Source organism: Leptinotarsa decemlineata, unplaced genomic scaffold (genome assembly GCF_025532065.1).
Source record: "Leptinotarsa decemlineata unplaced genomic scaffold, Ldec_3_MD MMD2_tig00000035_RagTag_RagTag, whole genome shotgun sequence".
NCBI classification, from domain to species: Eukaryota; Metazoa; Arthropoda; class Insecta; order Coleoptera; family Chrysomelidae; genus Leptinotarsa; species Leptinotarsa decemlineata.
Window position 1 is genome coordinate 22,775,126 of NW_027412540.1, and position 14,114 is coordinate 22,789,239.

General features: G+C 33.8%; 1 protein-coding gene across 4 annotated transcripts in view; it reads left to right on the top strand.

The window, feature by feature from the left end:
• The window catches only part of LOC111516172 (irregular chiasm C-roughest protein), a 232,808-nt gene that overhangs the window by 167,747 nt on the left and 50,947 nt on the right, over nt 1–14,114 (top strand). For all 4 annotated transcript variants that reach the window (XM_074172023.1, XM_074172026.1, XM_074172025.1 and 1 more), the window contains one exon: nt 7,337–7,622. In XM_074172023.1, the coding sequence (XP_074028124.1) occupies nt 7,358–7,622 (265 nt within the window). In that variant the 5' untranslated portion in view covers nt 7,337–7,357. The remainder of the gene's footprint in view (nt 1–7,336; nt 7,623–14,114) is intronic.

Genomic DNA, 14,114 nt, shown 5'->3' on the forward strand with positions numbered 1-14,114 from the left:
GCATTCAGATCATCTGATATATATCACATCAGGGGTCCTTCAAGGATCTCACTATGCTTTATTCGTTCCAATATTTTTGTTGATAATATTACCATTCTAATTTGTATAATAATGCGGAAATTCATGATCACTTTAATGAAATAATGAAAACACTTCTGTTTGGACAAAATAAATACAATGTATGAACATCTGCAAAAATCAGAACACGAGAAAAGTAAAGATGATTTCAAAATCCAACACACGTGTAATAAAGGGAAGAAACTGAATTTGTTAGAAGCCATGGAAATTAATAAATCAATTCAAAACCCGAAATATATAACCCTTAACTCGATTTATGTAGGTCTCCACTGTTGAATTCATAATTTTGACAACCCCGTAATTTATATAATCTCCAGTGTTGAATTTTATAATATGTGTGATTGATGACTTGTTTACTTTATGGTAATTCACGATCACTTGAATAAAATGAATAAAAACACTTTTGTCTAAATACCACTGGAAAATTTTATTTATATGACTGGTTTCCGGTTTGATCCTATTATCAAGTATAAATCTGAAATCTGAATTTTGAAATATCGATTTTACAAAATTTTCAGGTATGCTGCAAGGACAGGTATTTGAGAGACAGGATGCCAACCTAAAAATACCATCCTGAAAATTCTAGGGGTTGTTAAACTCATAAATTCAAGAGAGGAGACCTACATAAATCGAGTTGCTCGTTTAGGGGGATATGTTGCTGGTTTTCAATTGATTTTTTAATTTTCATGGCCTCCAATAGTTTCATTTTTCTCCCTTTGTTACATAAATGTAGGATTTTGAGGTTATCTTCATTTATCTTGTAGTTTGATTCTTGAAGATGTTCGTACATTGCAGATTTTTTGTCCAAACAGACGTGTTCACACAGTCCTATTTCAAAATATCTACCTGTTTGACCTATATATACTGCCGAGCATTCGCCACACTCTATTCTATATATACTTGACTCTTTCATTCTATCCCGTTTGGGTTTTGCATTAAACAGGTTTCTACCTAAATTATTATTAGTTGTGAAATTGACGAAACTTTGTATTTAGAGAAATAATTTTTAATATTATCTGAAAGTTTACCTGAGTAATTGATGCTACTCTACTTGACTATATTGTGTTCTCGACAGTTTGGGTATAATTCACTCATAAGTGTTTTGTGGGTTTTACCTGACATTATCTTTTCTATTAGGGAAATTGGTACCTGATTGCTTAGTTATTTTTATTCCATCTTGGGATTTCTTTTCTGGTAAAGGGATTGTGAAAGTTCTGTGTATCATTGACCTAAACGCGGATAACTTATGTGAGAGCGGACTGAAAGAGTCAAAGGGAATTGTACAGTCTATGAGCGTGTTTTTCCGGTAGATATTGAATTGAAAACCATTATTAACTCTTGAAATATTCGAATCTAAGAAGTTAAGCTCCTTGTTTTGTTCGATTTCTACTGAGAACTTAATTTTGATATGTAGATTATTGAAAATGTTTAAAAATTGATTAATTTGTCTGTTTGAACCATTACAACCAACCAGTACGTCATCAACATATCTGAACCGAAACACAGTGTGTTTCTGTGAGAGGAAGGGTATTAAGGATTCGGGTGTTTTTTAGTGTGTCCATGAAAATGTCTGTCAGAATGGGACTTAATGGTGAGCCCATAGGGAGACCTGAGTTTTGCAAGTAAACATTATTATTATATTTGGAGAAATTTTATTTCAGACATGTACCAAGGAGATTGTAAAATATCAAGAATAATATCAAACTAGTATCGGATTTCAGTTTTATACTTGATAATGGGATCAAACCCGAAACTGGTCGTATATATCAAATTTTCCGGTGGTTTTTAGACAACAGTGTTTTTATTCATTTCGTTTGATTGAATTTCATAGTTGGCACCCCTGTTCATTTGATTACCTGCCAATCCAGCTTACCTAAAAACTCCCTATAAAACCATGGTTTTAGATTTCAAATGTTTTGATTACTTTTTATACTTGATACTGGGATAAAACCCGAAACCGGTCGTAAGAATAAAATAACTAGTGGAAATTAGACAAAAGTGCTTTTATTCATTTCATTAAAAATTACCATGTCTGATAATTTTGAACGACTTCAAGCTCAACCAGAAACACTGTTTGTAATATTAAAGATTCCATTTATTACCCAAAACAAGCAACTCCTACAAAAATCAACATTTGCGTTGGTATACAATACCTCGATTGAATAAAATCCATTCGGCATTCTCGATGAAAGACAAACATATATCCTAACCAAATAAACTATTTTGTTTGAGGTTATAGGTCATCAAGAAAATCCCTTTTATTTCTCTGCGTATTCCCGATCCACCCGAATCGAGTTGAAAATGTTGGTCATACTCTCTCCATGTTTGTATAGATTTATGTGGGTCTCGGCAGCACTGTTCCCGAACCTTTCGTGTCGAAAACACGGTTTTCGTAATGGAAAAATCTCATCGAATCCACCTTCACAGACGAGAAGCCGTGACACGAGGAGGAGAATTAATTTATCTCGTCAAAAATATGAACTCTCTCTCCCGTGTCACAAATATAAAAGTTGATGGAAATAAAAAAGAAGCTCGCACCCCATTCGCTTACGGGCTGACAACAAATATCTGTTTTAATAAAGTCTGCATGGTTGGAACGATACGTTCTGTGTCATCAAGTTTATTTAGTCTGTATCAAGAGAGCAACTGAATTATAAGGGTGCTCGTGAATCAGGTGTCAATGTGAGAGAAAAGTTACATGGGCGTGCGTACAGGAATTGGCGTCATGGAGATATGTTTATGCCAAATTCATGGATAATTAAGAATCTAGTTCACGAAAAATATGTTTTCTGCCTATTATCCGCAAAGTGAATATTCCAAAACTTTCAGCTGCACTTAAAGACAGAACACTAGCACTACAGTAAAATCCTTAAGGCGCTCTCAAAGCGGTGCATCTCGCTGGAGATGAACATTATTCTGAAAAACGTTCTCACAAAGTTTATTCCACATATAAGCATTTCTCCAAATGAAAAAGTTCACAAGCAGTGAAGTTTGAGGTATACTGAGTTGAACCTCGAAACGATGAGCAGCCACTCCGTCGCATATTTCTGATATGTACCGCTCTTGGTGGAATCAAATGTGTCAAGTCTCTTGAACGCGTTCCGTGAACGTATCTACAGGGCTATTCAAATTCGTTTCTGTACATGGGGATCTCGTAAACGATAAGAGATATAGTGTCGGTCAAATTGTGGCGAAGTTGCGTATTTTAGAGGTTCTGGAGAAATACAGGAAAAACCAAAAAATCCCAAATTATTTTTTTGCCTATATCTTTTTTATTCGCAGACATATTGAAACTCTGTCCACATTTTGCTATTGGCACTTGATGTGGGCTCTCATAATATATCCATGAATCTTTTATACAGGGTGTCATCTGACTTGGGCCACCCCCATCTTTGAATTTTTAAATACGGACCTATATTTTTTGTTGTAGTTTTTGGATCGTAGACGTTCACTTCATACTGAGAAATTAAATTAAATTTTATATTTCGTGATTTTTTGGTAATATTCTATTATAATTGTGTGAATTATTTCCTTTCAAATTACGGCCCTGGAAATTGGTTGACTGAGTTGAATAAAAACACAACAGCAACATTCACGTCTCCCTATGTACCGTAGAGTTTTTCGAGAGTTTTTTTTTCATTTTTAGGTACCTATTCATATTTTTTCCATTGATCTGAGTATTTTCTACAATGAACTTCGAATATAAAAACCTTTTTTCTACACCCGTACTCTAACAATACACTTATATGACCATAATCCGTTTCATAATGATATCCATTATGATACAGATTTTTCATAACGATACAGATTATCAACCAATAGAAACCCATAATTTTTCAATCAAGAATCCTGTTCCTTTGTTTGTCCTAGATTCTAACCTAAGTTACTAATTGCTTTATTTGTCAAAATCAGTTTTCATATTACCTACCTATATTATCAAAATGTCTGAAAACAGCGATATAGCAGGAATACCATCGACTCCAATATTTTTAAAAGATCAGATTAATTACATTTGTTATATTCAATATAAATATAATTAGAATCTTTATAGTCTTCATATATCCATGATAATACCATTAGGTTTGTGTTTTTTAAAAAAATATCAGTTAATTACTGTAAATGTGTTCAATACAAATATAATATTTATAGTTTTTCATTATTTATCGGGTTTAGAAAAAATAGCGTATGCAACTCTCATGTAATGGTTATTAATACACTCGCATATACCATACAAAACTCGCCTTCGGCTCGTTTCGTATCCCGGTTAGTGCTCGTGTCTTAATAACCATCATTACATGATCGTTGCATAATATACTATTATGAGTATCTGAAACATATCTACAACAAAAATATATTATATGTGTTTTGATGAGCAGAAAAAAAATGGTAGCAATAATAACATCCGAAACGAATAATATAATTATAATAAAAATTGAAATGAAGTAAGTAATAATAAACAATGGGACAATAAGATGGTCTGCAAGATCACCAGATCTAACTATTTTGGACTATTTTCTACAGGGGACATTGAAAAATAGGATTTACGCTGGCAGAGAGATAGAAAATGTGGAAGACTCGAGATTGAGGATTTTGAATGATTTCGCAACAATGCAGCAAATAAGTGTATCAAGGGCAATGAATAATATGAAAAACCGAGTTTGAAAATGTCTCGAAATGAAAGGACTTCAATTCGAACATTCATTGCGCCAATAATTTTTTTGGGTACCTATATAAATTACTTCATTTCAATTTTCATTACAATTATAGTGTTCGTTTTGGATGTTTTGTTGCTATCATTTCTTCATTTGCTTATTAAAACACATATAATATATTTTTGTTTCCGAAAGCCATATTGATGATCGCTCAAGATGTTGAAGCGTTCCAAATATTTGAGAATATAATGGTTTACGACTTTCTCCATGATTTTTGATATCACTGATTGCAGAGCGCCTGACGACCAGTAATTTCCAACATTGTGGATTGCCTGTGGTAATGCCTTTCCCTGAAAAGATCTACTTTTCCTATAACTATTGTTGCAATTGAACCATCCACTTGGGTTAGTGGTGGAATTGTGGATTTTGTGAAGTTTCGATGAACAGCTTTAGATATCGACCAGAAGGATCTAGACTCGTTGGTACTGGCAAGCAGTATATCCCTAATTCTCTGATTGTGAACTTCTTTGCTTTCATTCATTCTAATTTTGCAGATGTTGCGATCATTAACAAACCCAGTTCTATTTTTGGCACTGGAACTTTTGTTCCACTGCCCGTAGGCGAGATTTTTGGAGATTTGGGAATATCCTTTAATAAAATTGGGGGAACTAATGGATAGGAATATAAAGACATTCTACTGGGTGTTAGGACCCTCAGAAAACATAGACAACGAGAACTGATAAGTGTTCCAAACAGAGATGATTCACTTCATAAATATTCCCTAAACCATCTGTGGAGCCAGAGCACAAAATGCATCAGTTGAAAGCGTGAACAATTCTGGAGAAATATACCCCGGAAGACACAAAGGAAAACTTTCATGAAGGGATTATCCGAGAAGAAAATTGCCGGAATTAGTTCAGAATAACTTCAGGTTACTCTGTGAACCCTGTTCGTTGAGAGGACACCTGAAAAAAATGGGCTATGTGAAGGAGGCCTTAGCTATGGGCAACAAAAAGTCAGAGAGAGTTGAGAAGATGAAGGAATTTTTCAAAAGATGGCATATTGGGGTGAATTAAAATTCTGCAACATATTAGAGAATTGAGAGTGAAATATAATCGAAGCCATAAATGTTCTCATTAGAAAGTGATGGAATAATAACATAAACATCTGAAGAAGTACATGGAGCTAAGAACATGGAATTGGCTGAAGAACATTTACTGTGAAATTTTATAGTTAACTTTTGAGTTATATTATTATGTTGTGTTACGTTATTATGATTCGTTTGAATATCATTCAGATATTTCTAAATAATCAACAAATAATAGGTAGTGTATGTATTATACAAAGATTCTCATGCGTATGAGGAAGCTTCATCACCTTGACGTATTTTCCTTTGTTTCATTCATTGAACCAAAAAAACAATTCGTTCGACAGTGAACATTTTCAAACTGAAACCGCCTTTCATAGCTTCCAAAGAACGCCAATGACATTTTAGCAAACGCCGCATGCATAAGCTGTCAAGACCTCATAAATTGCGAATTCAATTTTTTTGTGCATTGAATTTGATTTCCGAATAGTTGATGGGGTTTCTTGCTCGTGAGCAGCTTAAAACTGTCAATTCTGAATATATTGACTCCTGAATTTCAATTATTGGGTGACATTCCCTGGAAAACTGACGACGCGACGTTTTGAAATACTACTGGTGGAAAAGTGGGATTCTCATTTCTGTCAGGATGTACGTTGAAATGGAAAAGGTGGAAAAGTGATTCATTCGACGGAGTAGTCATGAGGGGTTTAGTAGTAACAATAATATTTTCAAATCGATCAACGAATTCATTGTGTTCGAATTATTTTCAAAAATGAATGACACTTTTCAGGTTTATCGATGTTCTTCTACAAAATAGGTTGTCCAATGATTCTTGATATTCGTAGGCTTGTAACCTTCTGGCAACTAAGTATATATAAGTTAACAGAGAGTTTGCTCAGGTGAGAGGAGGGCAAAAGTTAACCCTGAAAAGCTACTATGTAATATAAATCTGTTAAGAGTCGAATTAGTAAGTTTTTTGTCATAAAAATGGTATTTTCTCCGACCAGCGTCAAAACTCAACTTCTAGGAATCAACACATACCACCATAACACATGTTGGAGATGAAGATGGATGTGGAGGTTTTAATAAAAAAACTTTTCATCCAACAAAAAATCATAAAAATCATATTCTGACATTGAAGATATGGCAAATGTGAATCTCATTGCTTAAAAAAATAAGTCACACTTTTTATACACTGTACTGAAATCAAATCATCACTGACAGATGTACGGGTCATATATTTATTTAAGATATAACAGTAATTCAATACAATGTAATGTAATTATAAGAATATACACTATAAAAGAACATGAAAACTGACGTCAGCATGTGTAAGTCATGAGTTGAAAATTGCAACATGATATAAAATATCGTTACTTTGATGAATTATCAGCGATGAATACTTCAATGGAATTTTAACAGTTGAATATTGAGATACTTTCGACAATTTAGTCAATTGATTTCCATGTCTTATTAATTCTTCGAAAGAAATTTTATCAACCCATTCCCATTGTTTCAGGTATAAATCAGACAATCAGCAATGACTTCATCACATAAATTCCTCTTGCTGCTTCTTCGGATATCAAGTTTTTACGTCATATGCCTCGCTGACGTACTACGAGAACAAAAATTCGCCATGGAACCACAAGATCAAACTGCAGTTGTAGGATCAAAGGTGACATTACCATGTAGGGTCATAGGAAAAAGTGGAATTCTTCAATGGACCAAGGACGATTTTGGTCTAGGGACGCATAGGAATCTCAGTGGATTCGAACGATATTCCATGATTGGAAGTGACGAAGAAGGTTAGTTTTCAGAATTTTTTTTGGTTTCATATTTTACTTGATAAAATTGCAGCGTTCTACCTAGTTCTGATGATCTCAACAAATGTATTGAGTTTCTGATCAATAGTTGCCGAACCTTCACAAATCTCAGCTTCAATAATAACAATAATAAATATGCTTTAGTGTTCAAAGAAAAACTTTTGTTGACAAAGCTTTGGTGAGTCCTAAGAATGAAAAATAAAAGTCTTGAATGTCACATTCTCTAAAGAACATTGGTTATATGCAACATAAACAAAAATAACATACCTACACGAATATATACCTATATACATAAACACATATATACACATACAAATACAATTTTTTTTAATTGCAAAATAATGTATAGAAACACAAATATATGTATAAAATATGATCAAAAGGTATCGTCATAAAATTCTTGCAAACTATAATAGGGCCTCTCGATAAGAAAATCCTTAGTTGACTTTCAGTACAGTTTAATACGCACATCAAGTAGTTTGGAAGATGAGTATACATCTTGAGACAATTATACAATATAGAATTTTTAGTTAAAGTAGAGGGAAGAATTACGGCCGATTTCATAATCAATATCTAAAGTCCACTTTACCGAGTCTACACTTAAGTCCCCTTAAAAGTAGCTGTTGCCGTTATTTGGTTTCATAATTGATATTAAATTGCCATTTCCATAAAGTATCTTTTAAGTAATTTTTAGGATGTTGTTTAACCTAGAATTCATGGATTCCAACAAGATTTGTCATATTTGGCGAGTTTTTCCATTCCGTGTTCAAATAAATAACGTTAAACGTTGTGTTGTTTCGTGTTTTTATTACTTGTGAGGTCGATTTAAATATTTTGAAAAATAATGTGCATTCAATTGCTCCAATGGTTTTGGGTAATGAAGCTATTTCATAAAATTTTTCAACTGCTTCTTCCATTTCTCGAATATTTTCATTCATGCGAATGTATTGTCGGGCTAGTGAGGCAATAGCAATAGACACCTTTTTGATAATCCTGCTAGCTGAACACTCCCATAAAATCTGATACTATTATTTGCATATTTCCTGATGCGTAGAATCTTAAAGTCAACAATAATTGTTGTAATGGTGTAATGCACCCACCCCTAAAAATTAAATAAAAGTTTTTGATAATTCTATAACTAATAAAAATTTCACAACTCACTCATTAGTAGGTAATTCAATTTGCTCTTTCATTTCATCTAGTAGATACAAAACAGTTTGTTTTTTCAAGCGAAAACATTGGTAAAAGCCAAGCTTATCATATTTTTCAAAACAGTCTGTTCTTTTCCTATACACTTTTGGTGTTCTAGTATAAATGAATTACTTCATGAGTTCATGAGTTTGAGTTAGACGTTTCAAAATTATTCATATTATTATAATCAAAGACTCAACGAACACAAAACTAACAAATGTAGCGAGTAGCACAAAAAATCACAATTATAAAAATTGAGGTTATATTGTCGTTAAATGGCACTTTATCGAGTTAAAGTAGAGAAACCGACACTTTAACCTTAAAGAAGGTTTTTGGCTCAAAGAATACTTAAAGTTGGTTATGAAATCAAAAATATTTATTAAAGTATCCTTTAAATTCAAAGTACCTACTTTATGTTTCTTTATGAAATCGGCCGTTAAATTTAGGGTGTGGCGTGTGGTGTAATGATAGACAATCGGGGGAAGTTCTGTTATAGATTTATGCACCAAACAAACTGTTTCTAAAATGAATAGAAGAAGAGAAGAAAAGAAACACATATTCATTTTTTATAAAATGACTCTTCTATAATTAACAAGGAAAGAACTTTTTCAAAGGATTTTTTTTGTTTTTTACTTATTCATCATTGAACAAAAAATATGAAAAGTTAAAAAGCTATTTTTTCGAAAAAACTGGTCTAAAAATATTCAGCATCGCCTGCAATAAACAAGATGGAAATATGTTGTTACCAAATTGTCTCCGTGATCAAATTACATTTTATATTTTCTGTTTTTTTTACGCACCGAATTTTGCGTCGTGACTTAGGCCTGCACCCGTAAAAAGTCTGACCCAGGAACTGAAGGTTAACGACCATACCCCATGTGAATAAAATGGTATATTTTCACTTTCAATTGCCAGAAGTGAGTCCTTACGAAATTGATTTTTCAATATTTTTCAGTTCTATATGGTCATGAACAAAACAAAAATACGTAAGTGATTAAAAAACCAATGAAAAAAATAAATGTTACCAGCTCTAAGCATAAAAAATGTTGAAAAATGACTATAGGTAGTTCAAGCATTAACAATTGAAAAACACCGATAATTTGAAAGAGAGAGTCCTTAAATTATTGAAAAACTTCAATATCACACTCATCGCAAGGAAGTAGCCACCTATCCGCAAATACCTTATCGAAAACTGATGAAAAAACCTAATCCAGCAAAGACTTGGCTGATCGATTTTCGTCTGTCAACAGCTACCTGTTGTTTTTCATCAGAGATTCAATTTGCCCGGAAAATTCCACAAGTTATACCCGGAGCGCCATCTCGCCAATCTTTATCGGCAGATTTCTCTCAGAACTTATAAATTCATTAGTGAACAAGAAAGATCCAACCTTCTGAAAACTTCAAGTGCTTTATGATGAACTTTTTCGTAATACGATAATTCTTCTTGAGTCCTTGAAGTTGGTACGCATATTCGAAGGAACTTTCCTAATCAGTATTATAATTTGATTACGAAGTTGTGTGTAAAGTTCGGGTAAAGTTTATTAAAGTAAAATGTAAACACTCTGCCGAAGCTGAATTTAATTTAATAGTCATTCTGTACGAGTATACTACGTAAATGATAATTATTGGTTTATTAACTTTTGAATTTTAATTACAGCAACGAATGTTCAGTTTGCTGGTGTCTAAATGAAGCAGAATCCGTTAAGTAGATTTGGTAGACTTAAGATGTGGAGGAGTATAAACAAAACAGGAATAGCTGCGCAAACAGGACAGAGTTAACTAACCTCACAATCTTCAGCAGATTTGTGGTTACATTATTCAAACTCCCGACAATCATTGTTCAAATACTGCAGCATAACCGATTTTGTTATATTTATTTGCATTGTCGTTCTTTTTTGAAAATATTCACCAGATCTTTAAAATGTTTCTTTTCCGCAGTTGACATGAGCCGATGGATTTGTAACATAATGTTTTTTGTATCACTTTCATTTTTCGACAGTCGAGTTTGAAGATAAGGTCCTGCTTGTCCAACATATAATTTTAGACATTGTTACATTTGGTTTGTAAACCACACCCAGTTAAATTTCGGGGCAAATTCGTTAATATGCTATTTATTTTTGATTGGTTTTGATTTTTTTTTTATTTGAAGGAGTTGAAAACCAATAAATGTTATGTATTTGGGAAGGGACACCAGTTCTCTTCCCAAATAATATTCGGACAATATTTACAATTCCTCTAACTATAATTGTACTGCGAATAATGGTGAAATCAGTTTTCCATGAATACCGTTCAAAATAAAAAAATCCTCGGCATTATTTTGAAGCCGACAGAATTACCATAAAAGATTTTTTGTGAATATCACGCCCGAGTTTTCGTCAAGAGTGAATCTCGAGAAATTCAACACATCTTGTACTTTCGACAGGGACATCAAAGGGAGCCCTGAACGCTCGAGGAATTTTTCTAGGGCCTTTATACAAAATCATATTTGTCAAAAGTGAAGGGCCATCGTCTGGTAGTCAACAAACTGTTTGTCGGAGGTGCTTTTCCGTGCATGGTCTTTAATACGTAGAATGGGAAGAAGGCGCTAGAGCGACAATACAACCTGAATCATTTTTCAAGTGTTTTCGAAAGCCCTTTATCAAAAGTTTGGAGTGGCCCAATTGTTGGGAAGGCGAGACGGAAAATGAGGTGAGAAGGGCTGTTGTGTCATACTACACAGAAAAGTCGTAAGAAATCGTGAATGCGAGAAATAATGAAGGAAGGAAGCCGCTTCATTGGTATTGCTAGAAGGGCATATGGAAGTTGGGGTAATAAAGTTCCGCCTCGGTTTTTGACGACAATTTTTAACTATCAATCTATGTTCGAGAAATTTCCAGAAAATAGACTGTACCAACGCTGAAATTGAATACTTTTCGTATTTCGAAACAAAACTTTTGTTTCACCCTCATTCTGAACATGCTTCAGCACTGTTTGTCACTTCAGTGACAATAGTATTCTAATTGTTCAAATTTTGCGAATACATTTTGTTCGGCGAAGATTTTTTTTTCTTCCAGAATACCCTTATCCATTTTGAATCAATATATAAATTCTACGTATATAATAATGATAATTATAAAAAGTACAAGAAGTGTCGAATTTATTGGAACTATTCGTTCCCCACCTTCAGGCTCATACATCTAATAAGCCTGATAGTCTTTCTCGATCACCAGAGCAAGACTATATTTGTCGTGGAGTTTTCAGCTCCTGGCGAGACGAATATCGTCCGAAAAAAGACGGAAAAACGGATCAAAAAACGATACTTTCTCTTCGACCTCCGCAGACTCTACCCAGACCAATATGTCAAGATGGTTGTTCTGATTATTATAGTCCTTGGTGGAATGATGTCCTCTCTACTCTCGAATCTTAAAATCATACCGGCTTGCCGCACTAAGGCAGAAAACTTAGTCAGACAGATGCAGAAGGCTGATCTCTATGGTTTCCGTTCCCTTTCGATATCGTGGTTTTTCTTTAGCTATCATCTTCATTGTTGAAGTCTTAAAACGCAATATCTCTAGAAAAACCGATGATTTCAAGAAAAAAGTCAATTTCTCCAGTGAAACATAGATATCTCTGAAAAAATCGGTATCTCGAGAAAATATAATAGTTGTGAGTAAGTGAAAAACTTGAAATCTCCTTATAAAAATCGAGATAACAAAAAATGAGAGGACTATTCTACTACGACTTCGTAAACACCTTCTATAATACCCCTGGAACCTCATTTTTAATCTTTTTTTCAGTTTCGAAGGATTGCCTTTCTTCATACTTAATTTTTTTCCTCTTAGACTTTGGGTTCATAACTTTCCACAACCGTAATAATGGTCAAACTGAAAAGTTTCGAATTGTTACGGAATATGAAATCTCTTCTCAAAAATACATTCAGAAAAAAGTTCCTTCCAGACAAAAACTTTTCGAAGGAGGCTTTTCAATTTCCCGTAATTAAACTGACGCAAATTCCTCATATGGTGAAACGTCGTAAAATCTAAATAATCTAAAAAACATTCTTCCATCTTACTTACCTTATTTTTTTTCCCATCCTTTCACGACGGCTTGCCTCTTTTGTCATAGATCCACATAAACATTTCTCAGGTAAAGCAAATTATTTTCAGTAATGCAAAACACCACCAGAAATGCAATATCCTTCTCGACGCGCTTTTCACCAACAAAGTTGACGCCTGAAGTTCCAATTTTACCTTCTATGATAAAGTTGTAGTTGAAGACTGTTCGAATATATATTTGTCATAAAATTTTTCAGTGTATTCCATAACATAGTCCACACCAGTCTAAATTGTAACTCAGTTTTTTGTCATCGGAAATAATTAAATGTAGCCTTTCAAGTCAATGGTTCTCTCGCGGATACCTTCGTCATTTCAAAGCAGGAATCTATATTATTTCCAACACTATTAGAAAAGTCTTTCTCGATAACCTGAGGTATCCTTCAGATACTTGTAGAAATCCAACAAAGTACGCCGCTAACTACAGCTTCAGGATTCACCTTAACTCAGCTTGGACTACACTTCAGAATCTTTCATACTAGTCGGTTATTCCAAATAAATATAAGGTAAGGCGATTTGAATCTCAGGATTTTTCTGTGGGGCATGTCCTACTCCAATGACAAAGCAAGGACCATTTATTTCCCTCTCAACTTTAAATATTTACTCAAACCTAAATCAAAATCATCGATATGATTTCTCTGTACTTTAAACATCAATTTCACGAATCATATTCATACATATAAAAATACCATCGTATATTTCTTCAACAAGCCCAGTTCATCTTTAATACAACTTTCCCGAATTCGTTACAAACACCAAGCACACATTTTTCCTGGAACAATGTAAGTGAAGCTACTTGAAATACATCATCCTGAGCCGTGCCTTTTGATTTCGCTAGAAACATAAGTGGATTTGTGTAGCATCGAGTAAAGAATGCTGTAACTTCGCAAGCCATTTCTCATTTGGTCCATATTCATATCCTGTCGATTCTGAGTATGCCAGTTGTACATCTGACGTATATTTTTAGAGCGGCTTCCAGACTAGCCGTGAGTTTGTTCTTTATATTTGTTGCAGTCCGCGTAGCTCTTTGTGTTTCTCATTCTATTCGTTAGTAAGGAAGGTAAAGGAAGGTTTATGCTTTAATGCCACGCAAGAATCTTAGCTTTATCCTGTGGCTGTTTCTCTTTTCGCAATTTACGGAATCATTTATTTAAGTATATCTTCCACTTCAGAGTTTTCCTCTAGGTTTGTT